The sequence below is a fragment of the Aulonocara stuartgranti genome (assembly GCF_965226115.1).
Source record: "Aulonocara stuartgranti genome assembly, chromosome: 18".
NCBI lineage: Eukaryota > Metazoa > Chordata > Actinopteri > Cichliformes > Cichlidae > Aulonocara > Aulonocara stuartgranti.
Genome location: NC_138954.1, coordinates 25,598,800 through 25,619,332, shown reverse-complemented (window position 1 = coordinate 25,619,332; position 20,533 = coordinate 25,598,800). Strand labels below are relative to the sequence as shown.

The following is a 20,533-nucleotide window of genomic DNA, read 5'->3' as shown; positions in this document are numbered from 1 at the left end:
AGTGTGTTTGTTTTTTGAAAAGTGAAAATATGTGATGGTAAATCTATCTGGAAGATTGGCTATATGTTTTAATAGCATTCTTCTCATCTGATAGAAATCAAAATCATCCAAATGTATGATTTATTCCTCATGACATAGACATAGACACATAGCACTCCACTCTTTTTGGCCTCAGGCTTGGAGGTGCTGATTCTCGTTCCTGCTGCTTCACGTTAGGCTGCAAACCTCTCTAGTGTGAGCTGGAGGCCACCACCTGATGAAGTCAATGGAACCACATCATCTGCAAAAAGCAGAAAGCTATTCTGAGGCCAACAAAGTGGAGGCTTTCTGCCATCTGGCTATGCCTAGAAATTCTGTCCATAAAAATTATGAACAGGAGTGACAAGGACAGCCCTTTGTTCCCATTTATTCTACCTGAAACTATTAAAATTGCCATAAACATTCCTAACAGCCTGAAAGAAGATTTGAAACAAGGAGAAAATTTCATGAGAACGCTGGGCTTAAAATCTGTTGAAACAGGTCTTATGGATTGATGATTCAAAAGTTTTTGATTTAAATCAATGTAAGTATGTACGGAGGAGGTTAGAAGAAAGGTACAACAGTTTTTATACCCATCCAATAACCATGGTGTATGTCACAGTTTGTGGCTGGAACCTGGAGCCTGGAGAACTATTCCTAAAGACATTAAAGAAAAAATTACAAGCTTGTAAAACAGAGTTCAGGCTGTGCTGAAAAATAAAGATGGTCATACCAAATATTGACTTTGAAGCTCAATAGAATAGTTTTTGCCTTTTACTGTACATGTGTATTCCCACCTATGTTTGCGCATGTTTCAATAAATCACTGCACTTATTTTCCGTTTTACTGGCAAAATATAGAAAAAAGAAAGGAGGCTCAAGTCTTTTTCAGTGGATTGTGAACCACTAAAAAAAGTGAATGTGAACGTACGGAGAGAAAGCGAGAGGACCCTGGGTGAACGTGCCTGTGTGATTTTACTCCATATCCCGGCATCCACCGCGGCACCGCCCTGTTATCTCATTGACGGTCAGCGGGGAGGCCTTTCCACATCTAGCTACATTAAAAAAACAACAACAACAACCCAAAAAACTTGAGCACTGTGTACATACCTGATGGTAAGTGGATATCTATGTCATGTTATTTCAACTCGCAAACAGTATATGAGTAAAACCAACACAGTTTTGTTAGGGTTAGCGTATGTTAGTAGCAAGCTGCTCATCCTGGACTAGCTGTATCAAAGTGCTTTCCGGTGTCCCAGCCAGAGCGGAGCTCAGATTGGGGAGTTGATAGTTTTGTGCTGACGGCTAACATTAATATCATTACTATGCAGCCAAGTCACGGCTGGGGAAACTGAGGAGACTTGGTCTGGCTATGAGTTGCTACATGATTGGTCATATTCCTAACTTTATTGTTAAATGATTAAAACCGCGTAACTTAATTCACCTTGCCCAGACCGCCCTCCTTTGCTAGCTTAATTAGTTAACTTAGCAAACGAATCTCTACCGGGAGTGTTAGCTAAGGCTGACTAGCTCATTCCGCAGCTAACTTAAAATGACGTGCAGGTAACTTCTCGTACCATCTCCTGTTAACAGACCAGCGTGTCTTCTCTGTCTTATGCGTATGATCGTCTTCTGTAATCGGCTTTAAGCTATTTCTGACAGCGCTCTGAGGCAATGAGTAAGTCATGTTTGCTTGCGAAGTTAACATTTTCATGCTTGCTGGCTGGCCTTGAACTCGAGAGGCTGTTGCAGGGACTCAAACATTTTAATGTGCATTTTAACAACGTAGCTGGATAATATATGTTCAAAGTAAGGTGTGCTAAGCGCCACCTTAGCAAACGCTGGGTGGTTTATTAACACTTGCGTAATCCTGTCAAATCCGAACCATGGTTTGATTAACACTGGGGACGCTTTACGTCCCATTAGTGTTGGTAGTTAGCTTTTATTTCATTTCCACTATACTATAAGATAAAATACCACAATCAAATTACAGTGCCATTTCATTATAAAGTTTACAATTGCTTCATTTTACTACAATCTGTTTCAGGACACCTCAAGTGTTTCAATGGAGCTATCAGGAAGTACCACTAGCAACCATACCCTGAACTCAACAGGTGGTGGTTCATGGGAGATCAGTGACAAGGCCAAGCTTTGTCGCTTCCTCTGCTATGGCTCAGAGGGAGCCTTGTACAGTACCAGAGAGAATGGTCACATCAGCGTGGAGAAGACTGGAGCCCTGCAGTCCATGCTGCAGGAGAAACAAGGCGCTGAGGTGTTGGAGGAAATAAAAAGGTTCGCTCAGGATGGGCAAGCTGTCAGACTAGAGCCCTCCATTTTTGCCTTGGCTTTGTGCTCCCAAAACCCAGATGTGAACACCAAACAGGCAGCGTTCAAAGCCCTGAAGGATGTTTGTCGTGAGCCTGCCCATCTGTTTTCTTTCATCAAGTACAAGAAGGAATTAAAAGAGCACATGAAATGTGGGATATGGGGGCGTGCCCTGAGGAGAGCACTGTCTGACTGGTACAATGAGCAAGATGCCATGAGTCTAGCTGCTGCAGTGACCAAATGTAAGCAGAGAGAGGGCTGGTCACACCAGGATCTGCTCAGACTCTCCCACACTAAACCAGCTAGAGATGGTAAGTATAGAGACCCACGTCATTTAGCCTGCAAAATGTTATTAGTAATCAGTTGAATAAACGTCTGCAGTTATCCAACTTTCTTCTTTGGGGTTTTATTGGATGTTCTCTTTTCTGAGCATATATGTGCATATTTATAAACTCCCCATGCTGAATTTTAATCAGTACAGTGTAAGTTTTTATTTTGTTTCACTTTAGTCAGTGCTAACATGCAACGCCCATCTCTTTGTGTTTTCAGCTATTGCCTTGATCAGCAAATATGTAACAAAGGGGTGGAAAGAGGTCCAGGTTGCTCATGAAAACAAAGAGAACGCCGAAGAGGTTATCAGGGTGCTTTCATATCTTGAAGTGGTGGAAAAGGTAAAGCACAGTCGGGATGAAACTGAGGTCGTCACTTTAATAGAGGAACACAAGCTTGAGAGGGAACAGCTGCTGACCGAGCATCTGAAGTTTAAACAGGCGAGTCTGTTAAATCATTTTAACCTGGTTGTTGTTTATAACATAGACCGTAGTGATAATTGATGAGATGAATCAGTTTTTACACTTGGGATCTTATTAAGATTAGAAATGCACACGAAATAAGAAGATTTTCAGTGTTCTCAGCCCAAACTGGTGACTGACTCGGCTGAGAACACGTAAAGCAGCGCACACTCATAACCACAGTTTGACAAGTGGGGAAACTGCTCACACTGAGTGACTAGACCAGTGTCCAACGCAGAAAACCACGGGGAGATGACCACAAAAATGTTTAACAACAAATCTAATCACTTAAATCACTTTCACCCAGCTGAACATACGAAGCTAGAAAAGGCAAAGTGGCTAAAGGAATACAGAACTCAGAGAAGGTACAAGCTAGCAGCGTCTGTATGAGCAATCAAAGCTTAAAAATGATTATGAGGAAAATTATGAAGGCAAGTGAAAAACAGATAGGGCTTGTGAAGTTCAAAACAAACTGGGTAGTAATGAAAGCAACTCGTATAGTTTTGTTAAATAAATATATTGTACCTGCTGTTGTTTGGTAAAGTAAAATATGCCATGTAAAGGGGGGTGTACAGCAATTTATTTTCAGTTTAGTTTTTAATCTGTACCTCCTTCCAGTGGTGGCTGTAGAGCAGGTCACTGATCAGAAGGTTGGTGGTTCGATTCCTGGCTTCCCCTAGTCTATATGCCAAATATCCTTGGGCAAGATACTAACCCAAAATTGCTCTCCGATGCATCCATCAGAGTATGAATGTGTGTGAATGTTAGCTATAAAACACTTAGAAAGATGTGCTTGTGCGAATGTGTGTGAATGGGTGAATGCACAAGTTGTGTAAAGCGCTTTGAGTGCTCAGATGAGTAGAAAAGCGCTATATAAGAACCAGTCCAGTAGCAGCACAAATGATAGAAAAGTTTATTTTTTCAGTTCTCAGAAGCTTGTAATCAGCAAAAATCTCCCTCAGCAGTTCACACTAAAAAAAATAAGAAAATTGCATCTTTAATTCAAACAGAGCATTTAGAACAGGGGTGTCAAACATGAGGCTCGAGACCCTGGAAGAGCCTGGCAAAAAGTCCAATCCGGCCCACTGGATGTCTTTGACCCACTGGACTTCCACCTGTATTTTCATAAATTTTACAGCTTGTCCTGCTGATGAAGCCCTCCTACTCACAGTCTTACACACTACATCAGATTATTAAATGAACAGAAAAGTTCCTTTTTTCTTTTTGGGTTTTCAGTACTGATAAAAGAATTCCTGTTTTTTACAGTGTGTCCACAGTAAAATAAATAAAACAACAAAACTTTCTGCTTTATAATTACAGGACAGTCTGGTAAATGAGCTACCAGAATTTCTTTATCATGTAGTAAAACTGAGATGCCCTGTTGAAATTGCACCTCTTTATTTATATTGAAATATTGGAGGGATTAAATGTGCAGCTACACGTAGTTACACTGACAGAAAGGGGACTTTCCTAGGTCTGGCCCACTTAGGATTAAAGTTCTGTTTATCTGGCCCCTGATATAAAATAAGTTAAACATCCCTGGTTTAAAAAGTAACTGCTTTCTTGTTTACTACCTAAACACCAAATATCATAAATGATCTTTACTATCTCACGTCCTGAACTGCTAGGACTTTTTTTTTTTTTTTTTCCCCAGTTTTTGGCGGTTGGGGTGAGCCCCTTGTAAGTTCCTGCTCACTGCGGAAAAGTGTTCCCTGGAGGGGGAAAAAATCAAAACATTTCTTATCTGTAAAACTGCAATGTTCAGGTAGACTGAAGCCTAATGTAAAGAATGTGGGAATGTATTTTTCTACATCTAACAGGATGTGTGGTGGTTGTTTTCTGCAGGTATGGAGCGCTTTGTTGAAGGAAATGCCTCTCCATTCGGTGGTAAAGATGTTAGGTAGGCTGACATCTGGCAAAGTTCTTGAACCGGGAAGCTCAGAAACACAGTTTTTATGTGACAGAATTCAAAGTGAGACGGCACTAAAACAGGTAAGGCTCACAACTTCTACCAGAAATGTTATTTTGTTTTTAATTATGCAGAGTTCAATATTTAGGAATTAAATGTCTCCTAAAATCACCAGGCAAAGATCCACCCTTTCAGTATACTTTTGGCTACAGAAAACTACAAAAAAGGCCATGGCTATCAGGGTAAACCGAAATGGGAAGCAGACCGCAACATCCTTAAAGCTATGGACTCTGCCTTTTACAAGAGCTTTATGGTATGTTGTTGTAATTTTCAAAACTTTCTCCAGTTGTTGCAGAAGATGTCAGCAGCAGTTCTTTAACGTGAATGTCCTGTTCTGCTGTAACTCTGTCCTCAGAATGTGGAGCCTGTGGGTAAATGCTTTGTTGTGGCAGTAGATATGAGCGGGTCACCGAGCAGCATTGTCCCAGGAACGTCGATCAGCACTGCTGCTGCTGCAGCCGCTATTGCCATGGTAAGACTGTACTACAGCCAGATGATGCTATCTGGTTAGTTGGAACAGCTGCATCTTCAAACAGGGCTCAGGCTGCCCCATCTTTAGAGAGATCCTGGGTGATGGCATGGGACTGTTGACGCATACTGTGAATTCCCTGAAAATTCCTTTCTCAGTATGTTAGCGCATAGGCCCTAACAGTGGTGTACTGTGTGTGAATGTGCATGCAGGATAAAGGCATTTTAGTCAGGGTAACTAAATGGCTTTCTTTTGACCTTGGCTTTGACACAGATTTTTGCAAGGACGGAGGCTGACACACATGTGCTTGTCTACTCTGAAGAGGCTATGGTACCATTCTCTATTTCTGCTGATATGACTCTCAAAGAAGCAACCGATGAACTGGTTAAGGTAAGGCTTTACAGAACATTAAAGGTGACGAGATAATACGAGCGACTGAACAGTTCCTTTCAGGAATATACAATACAATATTTGTTGCAGACGAGCAACTAGAGGCATTTTTTTTCTTCTTCTTCTTCCACCTTCACATCAAAGTACTGCAAAGCAGTGCTGGTTAGCTCAACTACCACCTGTTTATTGTCCTCTCACATAGAGCACGAGAGAAAGGGGTGCACAGCCATCAGGTAGTGCCTTTATGTTGCAGTTCCAGAGTGAGAGCAGAGACTGCACCGTTCCCATTCAATGGGCCACGGAGAACAGGAAAGCTGTAGATGTGTTCGTCACTTTGAGCAACAACCCACTGTGGACGCTTACTGCCAGCCTGGTGGAGTCTCTGAAGAAGCACAGAGAAGTATGTTTGTTTTTTCACATCTGGGGTTGAATTAAATAATGGCCTTGTGTGGTAAAGATTGTTTTTGAACATATACAATACCAAGCAAAGATTAACGGGATGGGGTTGTTGTGCTATTTTTATTCACATTGTTCCATAGATAGCTGATAGGGCACAGTTAATTTTACAGCATTAAAAGTTCTCCTTTAAACTCCTTTATCTAAAAGGTTACTTAAAATATGTACTAATATTTTTTACAATAAACATGGTTTGTGTATATTCTCAACAGACATCAGGAGCTAATTCGAAGCTGGTGATGTGTATCCTGACTAACATTGGAATTGCCATCCCAGACACAGAAGACCGGGGTTTGCTGACCATCTCTGGCTTCGACCTTGGAGCTTTTAGTGTCATTCGTAATTTGGCCCAAGATCTGATCTGATAAGATTTCTGGGACTTTTCTTGAGAAATGTAATGAGTGTAGAATATGAAGGCAAAGAGTGGACCAATGAGGCTCATTTAGCATGTAGAGTGTCCCAAAACAGCACTAATCCAAAAGATGCTGACAATTTCAATTCCAGTTTTTCTTTGTTTTCTCTTGCTCACCATTCAGTCGACAAAGTGTCCAGCAGGCTGGACAACACTTTGGAAATGTAAAATGCATCTATATTTTGTGAAAATTGAATAGCAAGTGATTAAGACATGGTATGTGTTTGCATATCATGTTTTTAAGAGTCTCTATATGATCAGCTGTTCAGTACTTTGGTGGATTTTGATGGATCGTGATTTAAGTGGGAGAAAAATGAACCAATTCAACATTTGTAGCAAGAGGTTGGCAGGTTAAGGGGAACACTGCAAGAGTCAGTCATAGGGTGTTTGCAGATGTAGGTTTACTTCGGGGGGATTACCTGTAGTTTTCAACATGCATGCAGCAACATGCAGTTAGCAGGTTTGATGTAGAGATACTTAACATCAATGAAAGAGAAACCTGAAACAAAGCACACAAAGTCAATGGTAAAACTTGGAGTTGCTTTTTATTCTGTTAATTTCACAGATTTCTTAGATCAGAAAAGTTTTTTCAAGTATTAACATCTTGGATTCCTTTTACACAGTCTTTGCTTTAGCTTAGCCACAAATTTTAGTTGTTCTAACATTTGTTTGACCCTAAGCCCAGTTTATTGTTTTAAAGCTGAGTTTTCCGTTTTCTTCTCGTGAGGTTATACTTTAAAAGAAATGTGGTGACACTTTTTAGAAAGTAAATTTGGATTCAGTTTTAACAACGCACTAATGCCAATGTTTGGGTTTTTTTTTTTTTGGTTTTTTTTTGAAAAGTTTGTGTTTCAGTCTAAATTCTATGCATCAGAATTTACATTTTACTGTAATAAAGTATCTGGAAAGGACCAATCATAGCTCTCTGATACCCGTTACCTTATCTTTAATGTGACATTGTTCGTTCTGAAAACTGCTACCTTTCCAGAAAACTTGATATGAATGAATTATTGTGAAAATTATTTGAATGTACTTTTATAAAACCTGTAATGGTCAATTTAAAAAACGTTTTATATTTCTCCAGACACAGAATAAACGTGCACAGCTTAGAGAGTTTTAGAGACAGGGCCTGTTAATTTTTGAGGAAATGTAAACAAATGATTACAGTGGTGCTTTTCGTTTTAGTCAACAGTAATAATTACTGAGAATATTCAGTAAGCTTTACTTATCACGGTGTCATTTAGTCTTCATAGAATTAAAAGAAAAATACACACTGACCATGTAACTGTGAAGGATGTTTGTCCCAACATGCTGATCTTTTCATTTTTAATTTTAAAGCAACATCCACAGTCTTTTTGGTCAACATATAAAATATTTATAACATGACTGTTGACACAGCGTTTTAGGAGATGGACATGAGATTTGGTCGTTCTCAAGTGTTTCACAACCATTCTGTTGTATCTGTCCTGCTTAACATGTACCTACTGTAGCGGCGATGTAAAGCCCTTCCTAATAAACAACTTGCTGCTCTGGAAATGCGCTTTCATTTTACCAATAACTGCCTGAGTTGTTGAACTGATACATGTGATCAAAGTAAAGTTTACAGTGTAACCTCCTAAGACCCCGAACTCTTCCACGGCATGCATCTTTCATATTTGGGCATATTGGGGCCCAATGAATGTAAAAAAGAATTACCAGATTTTTTTTTTTTTTTTAACAAAAATAAGAGCCACATATGAGGATATTCATTAAAATTTCGATAGAACAGTAGCAGTATTATGTCCTTGTAAGTGGATATCAGGCCCTTGTAGAGCAAAATTGAATATTTTGGTCTAAATACCCCAAAATGTGCCGTCCACACATGTGGACGCCAGGTCCTAGGAGGTTAAAGCGGGTCAAGATCAGGCATCTAGAGAGGCCGCACGACGTTGATAACTAGGGGCCTCGCAAACACACTGCTCTACACACATACAACTGAAGATGGCGGATGTGTTGAGTGTTCTTCGTCAGTATAACATCCAGAAAAAGGAGATTGTTGCTAAAGGAGATGAAGTTATATTTGGGGAGTTCTCCTGGCCCAAGAATGTCAAGACCAACTACATAATCTCGGGGTATGTCATAAAACACAAAATCTTTAATTATTAGTGCAACAGGAAGGTCTTTCCCATAGACTATTTTACTAGCTTTCATGAAAGCTAATGTATGTCCTTTAAACTTAGCTCGAGAGAGGAAAAGCCAAACTTGTAGTATTGTGTAATGCTAATTAATCATGGACGTAGCTCAGAGTTGTTTCACGGAGTCAGAAATCCAAAGAGTCGAGTTGAAACACCTGTGTGTTTGTTTGTTTTCTCTTTTAGTCCCTACAGTCATGACTATAAACGTCTTTCTTCACCGTGCAAAAACCAAACTTTGTGCATGTGACGCAGAAACTGAAGTTGCAAGGAGCAGTGCTTTAGCTAGCAGGAGAACCGTTGACAGTGGTTGATAAAGTGACTTTGGCTTTATATTCAAGCCTTAATGCGGTTCACATCAAACCACCTTAAGTATGCATCACGCAGTAATTCACTTAAAGTTTGTTAGTTGTAAAACTGGACGCCTGCATGCGTTTTAATGTATTTTGCTTCTTTTGATCTTTAGTACTGGTAAAGAGGGGCAGCCCAAAGAGTACTATACCTTGGACTCTATCTTGTTCTTTCTCAACAATGTGCACCTGCCGCATCCATCCTATGTGCAAAGAGCTGCAGTAAGTGCTCTGGAGTTCATGTGAAACAGCCCAGAATCTGTCAGTATCAATCCTTCATTGCTTACCAACGTGTTGTTTGAGGACAATCCTGATTCCAGCCCACATTTTGTCATACATGCAGCATCTTGTAAACTTTAAAGAGTGTTGACTTTTATGATTGTGTGTTGTTTATAGACAGAGAACATCCGTGCTGTCAGACGACCTGATCGAAAGGACTTGCGTACATATCTTAATGGCGAGAGCTGTAAGTAGCGCTTGGGCGCTGAGGAGGGGGCTTTCTGTGGCATCTAGTACAGGTGTTGTCATTCCAGGTTTTGGTTCGCTGAAAATTTGCTTCAAATGTTGTTTTTGTCCATTTGCAGCCACGTCAACGAGCATCGACAGAAGTGCGCCCATAGAAATAGGTCTGCAAAGCCGGACACAAGGTAAAGTTACAGCATTTTTACAACATGATGTGGAATTACTACCGTATTTTCACGACCATAAGGCGCACTGTGCTAAAAGGCGCAGTCTCAGTTATGTGTGCCCTTACTGTATTTAACACACACATAAGGCGCACTGGATTATAGGGCGCATACAAGTACCGTATGCGTATTTAAAAATAAAGCGGGAGCAAACCTGAATTCGGTACCTTACTCACATTTCTATTGCCGGTAATCGTCACATCAACAACACACAAGCATACAAGTGTGCAGGGACGTTTTATTTAGCTGGATTTAAAAAAATATTACTCATGATATAACATTGTGCAGACATGGCTGGTAAGGACATGAGGAGGAGGAGGAAACAGTAGGAGCTGTATGAGGCTACTAAAGGCAGGGCTATAACATTTTGCTGTCATCATTTTATTATAGATTAAGTGCAAGAGTTGTTAGGTGTGGATAATTAGATTATAGTTTATTGCAATAGCAAGTTGTGCAATAGCAAGTTGTGCCTTGTTCTCAGATAGACAGCAAGTGGAGAGTGATATATGAAATGATGGGAAGGAAGGAAGAAGAGAAGCAAAGAGTGATTCACAGGCAGAGCCGAGTTTATGTCACAGTTTTTCGTTGCCTTATGGTTCCAAGCGCTGTCACCAATCTTTGCATTTTGTTATTATCTCATGAAACTTGTTTAATCAGCTACCATCTCTCCTGTGGACTTTTTAATGTCTACAGTCTCAGATCAACACAGCCCTGCCCTTCCCATATTAGATTCTTGATGAATGTGTGTTGTTGTTATTCAGCATGGTTCAATGTGCCCCTTTTTAACTTTGAGCACCCGCCCCTTTAAACCTCTCTGCACGTCCCTGATAGAGACAGGTTTTAAAGACTAGAAATGAAAACATGTGAGTCCTGTCTTTAAATAAAAATATATAATTCCCTATATTCCTATCTATTCTTGACATTGAAGCTTTACTCTTCTTGATATTGTGACAAAATACTCTTGGGTTAACCACGAGCTTTCTAAAAACTTGCATATAACAATTGTGCACCATTCATTCCTCATCTTTGCTGCCCATCATTACAACTTTGCTAATGATGGGCAGCAGGTTAGTGTCATGATGTCACCTCAGACATAGTTAAAAGCCCTGTTAACGTAGCTGCTTCTCGCCGGGTGCGGTGGCGCGTGCCTGTAATCCAAGCTACCGGGAGGCTGAGGTTGGAGGATCGTTTGAGCTCACGAGCTCTGAGCTGCAGCAGGCTATGTCGATTAACACAAAATAATTATCCTCATTCAAAAGTCATGTAAGAACCTCATTGGCTTACGGAATGTTGATGTTATTTAAAAAATTCATACAAAAACATGACCTCATTCTAGAATGTCATGTGACAACCTCATTGGCTTATGGAATTGTGATGTCACAGGCTTCTGAATCCATAAATAGGGGTGAGGAGGTACAACTTTCAGTCCGTTATTTGCAGCACTTATGTTAGCAGCATTCAAACGTTCACCAGTAAAGCATTTTCAAACATCTGGATACTTTTCGTACTCACGGTATACAGACTCCAACATGTCTCAGAAAGAGCAAGAAAGACAAGAAGCTGACCCCAGCTCTATTCCATGGTATGAGTCCCTAGACCCTTACATCAGCTCTCTTCCTTGGGATGAACAGGTGGAATTAGAGGAAAAGCGATTGGAAGAAATGGAGAAGGAAAATCTCATGAACAGAGAAAAGATTAAGATCCTGACAGAAGAAAATGAGAGAAAGAGCGCTGAATTAGAAAAATTATCCTACCAGCTTCAGGAAAGGGAAGGTATTATTGAGGAGAAACAATGGGCTCTCCAAGATAAGAAGAATCACGAGCTCCAAGAAAAGCTTGATGAAGCTCTAGAAAAAATTAAAGATCTGCTCCAAAATGAGAAAAAAGAGAGCATTAAAGGGGATAAAATGCTCAAGAAGAATCAGGAGCTCCAAGAGAAGCTTGACGAAGCTCTGGAAAAACTGAAGGAAATCCACCAAGAAGAGAAGCAACAGTCCACACAGCAGAGAGACATGCAGAGCAAACTCCAAGCCATGGAGGAAAAATACAAAGCTCTGCATGTGAAACATGACAAAACTCTGCACAAAAGTCAACAGTTGCTTCAAGACAAGAAGCAAATGGAAATGAAACAGAAGGAAATTGACTCCAAGCTTGACGAGATGGAGGAAAAACACAGATCGCTCCAAATCAAGCTTGAGAAAACAGTGCACAGAAATAAAGAGTTCATTCAAGAGAGAGAGCAACAAGAAATGCTGGAGAAAGAAACAGACTCCCAGCTTGAAGTCTTGGAGGAAAAACTGAAAATGCTGCAACTAACTCTTGAGGAAACACTGCTCAAAAATAAAGAGCTGCTTCAAGAAAAAGACCAACAGAAAATACATCAGGAAGAAATGGATTGCAAGCTGAGGAACATCGAGAAACAAAATGAAGGCTTGCAAGTGATGCTTGATGAAGCTCTGGAGAGAAATAAAGAGTTTCTGCACGAGAAAGACCAACAGAAAATAAAAAAGGAAGAAATGGATTGCAAGCTGAGGCACATCAAGAAACAGAATGAAGGCTTGCAAGTGATGCTTGATGAAGCTCTGGAGAGAAATAAAGAGTTTCTTCACAAGATAGACCAACAGAAAATAAAAAAGGAAGAAATGGATTGCAAGCTGAGGAACATTGAGAAACAAAATGAAGGCTTGCGAGTAATGCTTGATGAAGCTCTGGAGAGAAATAAGGAGAACCTCCAAGAAAAGAAACAAGAGCCCGTAGAGCAGAGAGACCTGCAGAGCAAACTCCAAGCCATGGAGGAAAAATACAAAGCGCTGCAGGTGAAACATGACAAAACTCTGCACAAAAGTCAACAGTTGCTTCAAGACAAGAAGAAACTGGAAATGAAACAGAAGGAAATGGACTCCAAGCTTGACGAGATGGAGGAAAAACACAGATCGCTCCAAATCAGGCTTGATAAAAAAGTGCACGGAAATAAAGAGCTTCTTCAAGAAAAAGACCAACAGAAAATACAACAGGAAGAAGAAAAACTTCATCTCCAGAGGAAAAATCAAGCACTCCAAGAATTGTATAACGAAACAAAGTACAAATCAACTGTACTGGAAGAAGAAAAGAAAAAGCTGGAAAAACAATGCTCAGCGATGCAGAGTAGCATCAATGAGATGCTGAGAAAAAATACCGAACTTGAGGAACTTTCTAAGACCTTGAAGTACAAAAACACTGAAATCCAGGCGCAAAAGCAAGAACAACAGAAAACACATAAAGACCTGCAGTGTAGACTTCAAGAAATCCAGAAGAGAAACCAGCAGCTGGAAGACATGCACACAGATGTGCACAAGGCAAAGCGAATAGAGGAGGCAACAGTTAAAGAACTGAAAGACAAGCTTAAAGAAAAACAAGAACAATTAGAAGACATGGTGAAAAGATGCAACAAACTTGAGAAAGAAAACGCAGAAACAATCGATGAGCTGAAAACCCTCATCATTGAGAAAAAAGTGCTGGTGGAAGAGTATCTGAAAAAGAAGAAAAAACGCTTCCACTGGTTCTGGAGGAGGGGCACTGCAGCTTCTCACCTGATGTAACCTCGTCTTCCTCCACCTCTATTCCATCTTCATTTCCCCCCTTCCCCTCCCTCCTTTTTCTTTTTTCACCCTCACCCCCCGACCAGTCCCGGCAGTTGACTGCCCCCTCCTGAGCCTGGTTCTGCCATAGGTTTCTCCTTTAGGTGTCTTTCACTTTAAAAGGAGTTTTTCCTATCCACTGTCGCCTGCTGCTTGCTCAGAGGGGATTGTTGGGGTTTTCTCTCATCTCTCTCTTTCATTCTTTCTATCCTTTCCCCCCCTTCTGCCTTTTCCTTTACCCAATAAACACAATTGCCCACATTTTACATTTGTTTGAAAAATGTCTTCATTCAACAATAATTCATCTTAGGTATAAAAACAAGAAATAGGTAATAGCTGCATGTGTGTTTGTGTGTGTGCATAATATACATACTTGTTTCCCAGAAAGATTTAATACTAGATGGATAGAGACCAGGGACGTGCAGAGGGGGGGGCTAGAGGGGCTTGAGCACCCGCCCCTTTCCTGATGAGTGCCCAAAGTGCCCTTTTGTTGAGGCAACTTTTAAATTTTTTTTATTTATTTATTTATTTATTTATTTTATGTGTGTGTGCGTGCGGAGTCCTGTCTGTGCCCCTCAACAATAATATTTAACTATTAATCATAGTTTTGCTAAATAAAAGGATCTGGCTTGCATCAGTCACATGATCACATTTAACCAATGATCGCCCTCGACGGCAGAACGCGCTGGTTACGAGCCGGGAACGAGCTCACAAAGAGCACGCGCATTTGTTGCGGTCCGGAGCTGTAGGAGAAACACAAGTTAACTCAGAGACACAGACTGATGCGACAAACCCAGTAAGTAGGTGTACAGCGTACACTGTAGTGTATAGCACCCAGGAGTATTAGCTTATTACGTACACGTTGGTAAGCTGTCTTGTTGCAACTGACGAACTGAAACAAACGAGCGTGCTGTGTGTGCAACAGCGTGACAAACATTACCTGTCCTTTTATTAACTGCACAAGTAGTGCTGGTCATAGCTGCTGGCTACCTGTGTAAGGCTGTCATGGGTCTGTAGCTCTGTCACCGTTTTAGGGAACATATTTAGTTTTAAAGTAAGTTTCTGGGCATTTCCTGCCTTTCTGGAGGGATTATATTTCACTAAAAAACGATCTAATATGCATGTCCACATAATAATTATTATAATTATAATATATTAAAAAACACACGCTGTATTTTAAAGAACATACATTAAGAAGCAGATTATATTAGATTTATATTTTAAATAAGACAAAAGTTGGATTTTACAGCAGTAAAATGATTGTATCTCTACAGTTTAAAAATGTAATAAGCTTTGCCCCTGCACAGAGTGGATAGTGAAACAAATGGAATCATCATAAATACATTATTTCATATTTATTACTTCCCCCTCCTCATTGCTTTATTATTGTAGCTCTAGTAATAAATAATAATGTAAGGATGCCCATAGTATATACAGTATTCTGAAGAAGGTCTAAAATGTCACTGTGTGTGCATGTGTGTGTTTTATTTAGCTGGATTTAAAAAAATATTACTCATGATATAACATTGTGCAGACATGGCTGGTAAGGACATGAGGAGGAAACAGTAGGAGCTGTATGAGGCTACTAAAGGCAGGGCTATAACATTTTGCTGTCATCATTTTATTATAGATTAAGTGCAAGAGTTGTTAGGTGTGGATAATTAGATTATAGTTTATTGCAATAGCAAGTTGTGCCTTGTTCTCAGATAGACAGCAAGTGGAGAGTGATATATGAAATGATGGGAAGGAAGAAGAGAAGCAAAGAGTGATTCACAGGCAGAGCCGAGTTTATGTCACAGTTTTTCGTTGCCTTATGGTTCCAAGCGCTGTCACCAATCTTTGCATTTTGTTATTATCTCATGAAACTTGTTTAATCAGCTACCATCTCTCCTGTGGACTTTTTAATGTCTACAGTCTCAGATCAACACAGCCCTGCCCTTCCCATATTAGATTCTTGATGAATGTGTGTTGTTGTTATTCAGCATGGTTCAATGTGCCCCTTTTTAACTTTGAGCACCCGCCCCTTTAAACCTCTCTGCACGTCCCTGCAAGTGTGCATATTTAAAAATAAAGCAGGAGCAAGACTGAGTTTGGTACTCACATTTTTATTACCAATAATCGTCATCATCAACAACACACAAGCATACAAGTGTGCGTATTTAAAAATAAAGCAGGAGCAAAACAAAGTTTGGTACTCACATTTTTATCATCAATCAAACCCATCGAAGTCCTCATCCTCTGTGTCTGAATTGAACAGCTGCGCTAAATCTCCATCAAACATGCCAGGTTCACTGTCTTCACTGTCAGAGTCACTTTCCGTGCCGTGCGGCTCCTCGGAAACGATGCCGGCTTTTGCGAAAGCTCGAACAACAGTGCCAGCAGACATGTTAGCCCAAGCATCTACAATCCATTGGCAAATTGTGGCGTAACTCGCCCGGCGCTGCCTTCCACTCTTAGTGAAACTGTGGTCTCCACCGGTCATCCATCGCTCCCAGGCCGCTCGCAGCCTTACTTTGAACGGGCGGTTCACACCGATGTCCAGCGGTTGGAGTTCCTTTGTCAGGCCTCCCGGAATGACAGCAAGCTCACAGTTCATTTGTTTCACTAGTTTTTTCACATTGGCTGTGAGATGGGCACGCATAGAGTCACAGATCAACAGCGATGGTGATGCGTGGAAAAAACCACCTGGTCTCCTTACATACACCTCCCTCAGCCACTCTTTCATCATTTCCTCATCCATCCAGCCCTTTTCATTTGCCTTAATGATGATTTCTGCTGGAAACTTCTCTTTAGGCAAAGTCTTTCGCTTTAAAATCACCATAGGCGGCAGTTTCTGTCCATTAGCATGGCAGCCAAGCACAACAGTAAAAGAAGACTTTTCATACCCCGTTGTGCGTATCGCTACCGTGCTGGTCCCCTTCTTCTCCACAGTGTGACTCACCGGGATGTCAAAAGTGAGCGGGACCTCGTCCATGTTTGTGATGTGGCTGGGCTGGATGTTTTTGTCGCCAATGTGTTTGCTGCAGTAGGAGCGGAAGATGGCCAGCTTTTCCTTATACCGTAATCCGCTGGAAGTTGCTGCGCTACCGTAGTCCTGGTCCGGATGGAAAAATGGCACCGTTTCATAAAACGAAAGCACCAAGACGGACCTCCTTGGAAATGTTCAATGTTCATCTCTTCAGCTAGTGAAACTGCTTTTAGCCGAATGGTGACCGTCGAAACGCTTCTCCCGCTCGCTCTTTGCTCGATGATCCACCGCTCGAGTCTTTCCTCCAACTCGGGCCACCTCGCCTTATGTCCGCGGAAACTCAGCTGCGTTTTCTTGACCTGCCGGAGCTTGTTTTCCAGCTTCCTCCATTTGCGAACCATCGATTCGTTAATCTTAAATTCTCTCGCCGCTGCTCGATTTCCATGTTCCTCCGCGTAGCTGATGGCCTTCAGTTTAAACTGTGCTTCGTAAGCGTGTCTCTTTGCCATTTTCAGGGTTGTTAAAACAACGATGTCCTGCATAATGCACATACCTGTTCTTTTATACAGGTATGTGCGATTGTCCCGGTATATACGATCAACGCCCACTCTTCACCCTTTAACGTTCTCATGGTGTTCTCTACTACGTCCTCCTTACAACACATAGGGCGCACCGCTCTATAGGGCGCGCCGCACTTTTTGAAGAAAATCTAAGACTTTTAAGTGCGCCTTATGGTCGTGAAAATACGGTACTTATAAATGCTAGTGCTGATATTAATAATGGCACTGTCCTGTCGCTAATAGTCATATTTTTGCAAATATTTTCTATTGAATAAGTGAAGGAATTTGTTTCGCACAGTGAAATAATGTTTTTTTTTTGTTTCCTTTCTCTTTGTTATTGTTGTTTGTTTTTGTTTTTTTTAGTCAGAAGAGAAGCTGATGAGGCATTTTCTGAAGCCAAAAAACCAAGAGTTGAGGTAAATTATGTTACTTCAGATGGCTTATGTGGTTTTTCTGTGTGGTATCATTAGAAATGTGATGCTTCAACCCTCCTTTGATGGCTGTGTTTACCTTGTAAACCTTGCATACATACAACTGAAGATGGCGGATGTGTTGAGTGTTCTTCGTCAGTATAACATCCAGAAAAAGGAGATTGTTGCTAAAGGAGATGAAGTTATATTTGGGGAGTTCTCCTGGCCGAAGAATGTCAAGACTAACTACATAATCTCGGGGTATGTCACGAAGCACCTTATTAATTATTATTAGTGCAACAGGGAGGTCTCTTCCATAGACTATAGAGCCAATTTTACTAGCTTTCATGAAAGTTAATGTATGTCCTTTAAACTTAGCTCGAGAGAGGAAAAGCCAAACTTGTAGTATTGTGTAATGCTAATTAATCATGGACGTAGCTCAGAGTTGTTTCACGGAGTCAGAAATCCAAAGAGTCGAGTTGAAACACCTGTGTGTTTGTTTGTTTTCTCTTTTAGTCCCTACAGTCATGACTATAAACGTCTTTCTTCACCGTGCAAAAACCAAACTTTGTGCATGTGACGCAGAAACTGAAGTTGCAAGGAGCAGTGCTTTAGCTAGCAGGAGAACCGTTGACAGTGGTTGATAAAGTGACTTTGGCTTTATATTCAAGCCTTAATGCGGTTCACATCAAACCACCTTAAGTGTGCATCACGCAGTAATTCACTTAAAGTTTGTTAGTTGTAAAACTGGACGCCTGCATGCTTTTTAATGTATTTTGCTTCTTTTGATCTTTAGTACTGGTAAAGAGGGGCAGCCCAAAGAGTACTATACCTTGGACTCTATCTTGTTCTTTCTCAACAATGTGCACCTGCCGCATCCATCCTATGTGCGAAGAGCTGCAGTAAGTGCTCTGGAGTTCATATGAAACAGCCCAGAATCTGTCAGTATCAATCCTTCATTGCTTACCAACGTGTTGTTTGAGGACAATCCTGATTCCAGCCCACATTTTGTCATACATGCAGCATCTTGTAAACTTTAAAGAGTGTTGACTTTTATGATTGTGTGTTGTTTATAGACAGAGAACATCCGTGCTGTCAGACGACCTGATCGAAAGGACTTGCGTACATATCTTAATGGCGAGAGCTGTAAGTAGCGCTTGGGTGCTGAGGAGGGGGCTTTCTGTGGCATCTAGTACAGGTGTTGTCATTCCAGGTTTTGGTTCGCTGAAAATTTGCTTCAAATGTTGTTTTTGTCCATTTGCAGCCACGTCAACGAGCATCGACAGAAGTGCGCCCATAGAAATAGGTCTGCAAAGCCGGACACAAGGTAAAGTTACAGCATTTTTACAACATGATGTGGAGTTTAATATTGAATAAGTGAAGTAAAGGAAGGTGGTATGAAGGCATTTGTTTTGTGCTGTGAAATTGTTTGTTTTTGTTTCTTTTTTGTTTGTTATTGTTTTTTTTTAGTCAGAAGAGAAGCTGATGAGGCATCTTCTGAAGCCAAAAAAAACAAGAGTTGAGGTAAATTATGTTACTTCAGATGTCACATGTGGCTGATATTGTTCTCTGTGTGGTATCATTAGAAATGTGATGCTTCAAACATCCCCCACCCCCCAGTCAGGACACTGAAATTGACAAAGTCTGAATATCTTAACTTTTAGAATTTTCTGCAGTTTGGGCAGTTAAAGATGTTTGATATTATATCACATTTTATCCTGTAATTTGCTAATAATGTGAAAACTGCTTTCACCCCAAGGATGAGGAATGTGTGTGTCTGGCTGCCCGTCTAGAGGACCATAAAGAAGGCAATGTGCAAAGCTGGTGATGTGTGGCCTGACTTACATTGGAATTGCCATCTCAGACACAGAAGACCGGGGTTTGCTGACCATCTCTGGCTTCAACCTTGGAGTTTTAGTGTCATTCGTAATTTGGCTGATCTGATCTGATAAGATTTCTGGGACTTTTCCTGAGTAATGTAATGAGTGTAGAATATGAAGGCCAATTCAACATTTGTAGCAAGAGGTTGGCAGGTTAAGGGGAACAATGCATGAGTCACAGTTATAGGGTGTTTGCAGATGTAGGTTTACTTCGGGGGGATTACCTGTAGTCTTCAACATGCATCTATGGTATGAGTTAGCAAGTTTAATGTAGAGATACTTAACATCAATGAAAGAGAAACCTGAAACAAAGCACACAAAGTCAATGGTAAAACTTGGAGTTGCTTTTTATTCTGTTAATTTCACAGATTTCTTAGATCAGAAAAGTGTTTTTCAAGTATTAACATCTTGGATTCCTTTTACACAGTCTTTGCTTTAGCTTAGCCACAAATTTTAGTTGTTCTAACATTTGTTTGACCCTAAGCCCAGTTTATTGTTTTAAAGCTGAGTTTTCTGTTTTCTTCTCGTGAGGTTATACTTTAAAACAAATGTGGTGACACTTTTTATAAAGTAAATTTGAATTCAGTTTTAACAACGCACTAATGCCAATGTTTGGGATTTTTTTTTGTGTGTGTAAAAAGTTTGTGTTTCAGTCTGAATTCTCTGCATCAGAATTTACATTTTACTGTAAGAAAGTACTGTAATAAGCTTTACTTATCACGGTGTCATTTCGTCTTCATAAACAAAAGAACAATAAACTGACCATGTAACTGTGAAGGATGTTTGTCCCAACATGCTGATCTTTTCATTTTTAATTTTAAAGCAACATCCAACATATAAAATATTTATAACATGACTGTTGACACAGCGTTTTAGGAGATGGACATGAGATTTGGTCGTTCTCAAGTGTTTCACAACCATTCTGTTGTATCTGTCCTGCTTAACATGTACCTACTGTAGCGGCGATGTAAAGCCCTTCCTAATAAACAACTTGCTGCTCTGGAAATGCGCTTTCATTTTACCAATAACTGCCTGAGTTGTTGAACTGATACATCACTGTGA

General features: G+C 40.5%; 3 protein-coding genes across 7 annotated transcripts; all 3 read left to right on the top strand.

Annotated features, from left to right (window-relative positions):
* The first annotated feature begins 999 nt into the window (after nucleotides 1–999).
* On the top strand, nucleotides 1,000–8,365 carry ro60 (Ro60, Y RNA binding protein). Of its 4 annotated transcripts, none has more exons than XM_082512785.1 (9): nucleotides 1,000–1,133; nucleotides 2,065–2,653; nucleotides 2,892–3,112; nucleotides 4,979–5,125; nucleotides 5,218–5,355; nucleotides 5,458–5,574; nucleotides 5,845–5,961; nucleotides 6,215–6,361; nucleotides 6,630–8,365. In XM_082512785.1, exons 1-9 carry the CDS (start codon nucleotides 1,131–1,133, stop codon nucleotides 6,780–6,782), a joined length of 1,632 nt encoding a protein of 543 aa, XP_082368911.1. In that variant the 5' UTR covers nucleotides 1,000–1,130; the 3' UTR covers nucleotides 6,783–8,365. The 4 variants fall into 4 exon arrangements, with proteins under 4 accessions (XP_082368911.1, XP_082368908.1, XP_082368909.1 ...); XM_082512782.1 differs by having other exon boundaries at nucleotides 6,164–6,361; XM_082512783.1 differs by lacking the exon at nucleotides 1,000–1,133 and adding an exon at nucleotides 1,248–1,580 and having other exon boundaries at nucleotides 6,164–6,361.
* A 342-nt stretch (nucleotides 8,366–8,707) lies between these two features.
* Nucleotides 8,708–20,477, top strand: LOC309693880 (parafibromin-like). Of its 2 annotated transcripts, none has more exons than XM_082513490.1 (11): nucleotides 8,708–8,940; nucleotides 9,467–9,572; nucleotides 9,747–9,816; nucleotides 9,935–9,997; nucleotides 17,545–17,597; nucleotides 17,722–17,852; nucleotides 18,388–18,493; nucleotides 18,668–18,737; nucleotides 18,856–18,918; nucleotides 19,066–19,115; nucleotides 19,351–20,477. In XM_082513490.1, exons 1-11 carry the CDS (start codon nucleotides 8,810–8,812, stop codon nucleotides 19,417–19,419), a joined length of 912 nt encoding a protein of 303 aa, XP_082369616.1. In that variant the 5' UTR covers nucleotides 8,708–8,809; the 3' UTR covers nucleotides 19,420–20,477. The 2 variants fall into 2 exon arrangements, with proteins under 2 accessions (XP_082369616.1, XP_082369617.1); XM_082513491.1 differs by having other exon boundaries at nucleotides 19,062–19,115.
* Nucleotides 10,092–14,177, top strand: LOC309694472 (uncharacterized protein). The gene has a single exon (XM_082514579.1). The coding sequence runs from the start codon at nucleotides 11,482–11,484 to the stop codon at nucleotides 13,612–13,614; it is 2,133 nt and encodes a 710-aa protein (XP_082370705.1). The 5' UTR covers nucleotides 10,092–11,481; the 3' UTR covers nucleotides 13,615–14,177.
* Nucleotides 20,478–20,533: the final 56 nt, after the last annotated feature.

What these genes read in the sequence shown, in the direction of transcription:
- LOC309693880 (XM_082513490.1), top strand. Translation starts at nt 8,810, where the DNA reads ATGGCGGATGTGTTGAGTGTTCTTCGTCAGTATAACATCCAGAAAAAG. An exon ending in ACCAACTACATAATCTCGGG is followed by an intron (nt 8,941 to 9,466) that starts GTATGTCATAAA and finishes TTTGATCTTTAG; the next exon opens with TACTGGTAAAGAGGGGCAGC. An exon ending in CCTATGTGCGAAGAGCTGCA is followed by an intron (nt 18,494 to 18,667) that starts GTAAGTGCTCTG and finishes TGTTGTTTATAG; the next exon opens with ACAGAGAACATCCGTGCTGT.
- LOC309694472 (XM_082514579.1), top strand. Translation starts at nt 11,482, where the DNA reads ATGTTAGCAGCATTCAAACGTTCACCAGTAAAGCATTTTCAAACATCT.
- ro60 (XM_082512782.1), top strand. An exon ending in CACTAAACCAGCTAGAGATG is followed by an intron (nt 2,654 to 2,891) that starts GTAAGTATAGAG and finishes TTGTGTTTTCAG; the next exon opens with CTATTGCCTTGATCAGCAAA. An exon ending in CTCTGAAGAAGCACAGAGAA is followed by an intron (nt 6,362 to 6,629) that starts GTATGTTTGTTT and finishes TATTCTCAACAG; the next exon opens with ACATCAGGAGCTAATTCGAA.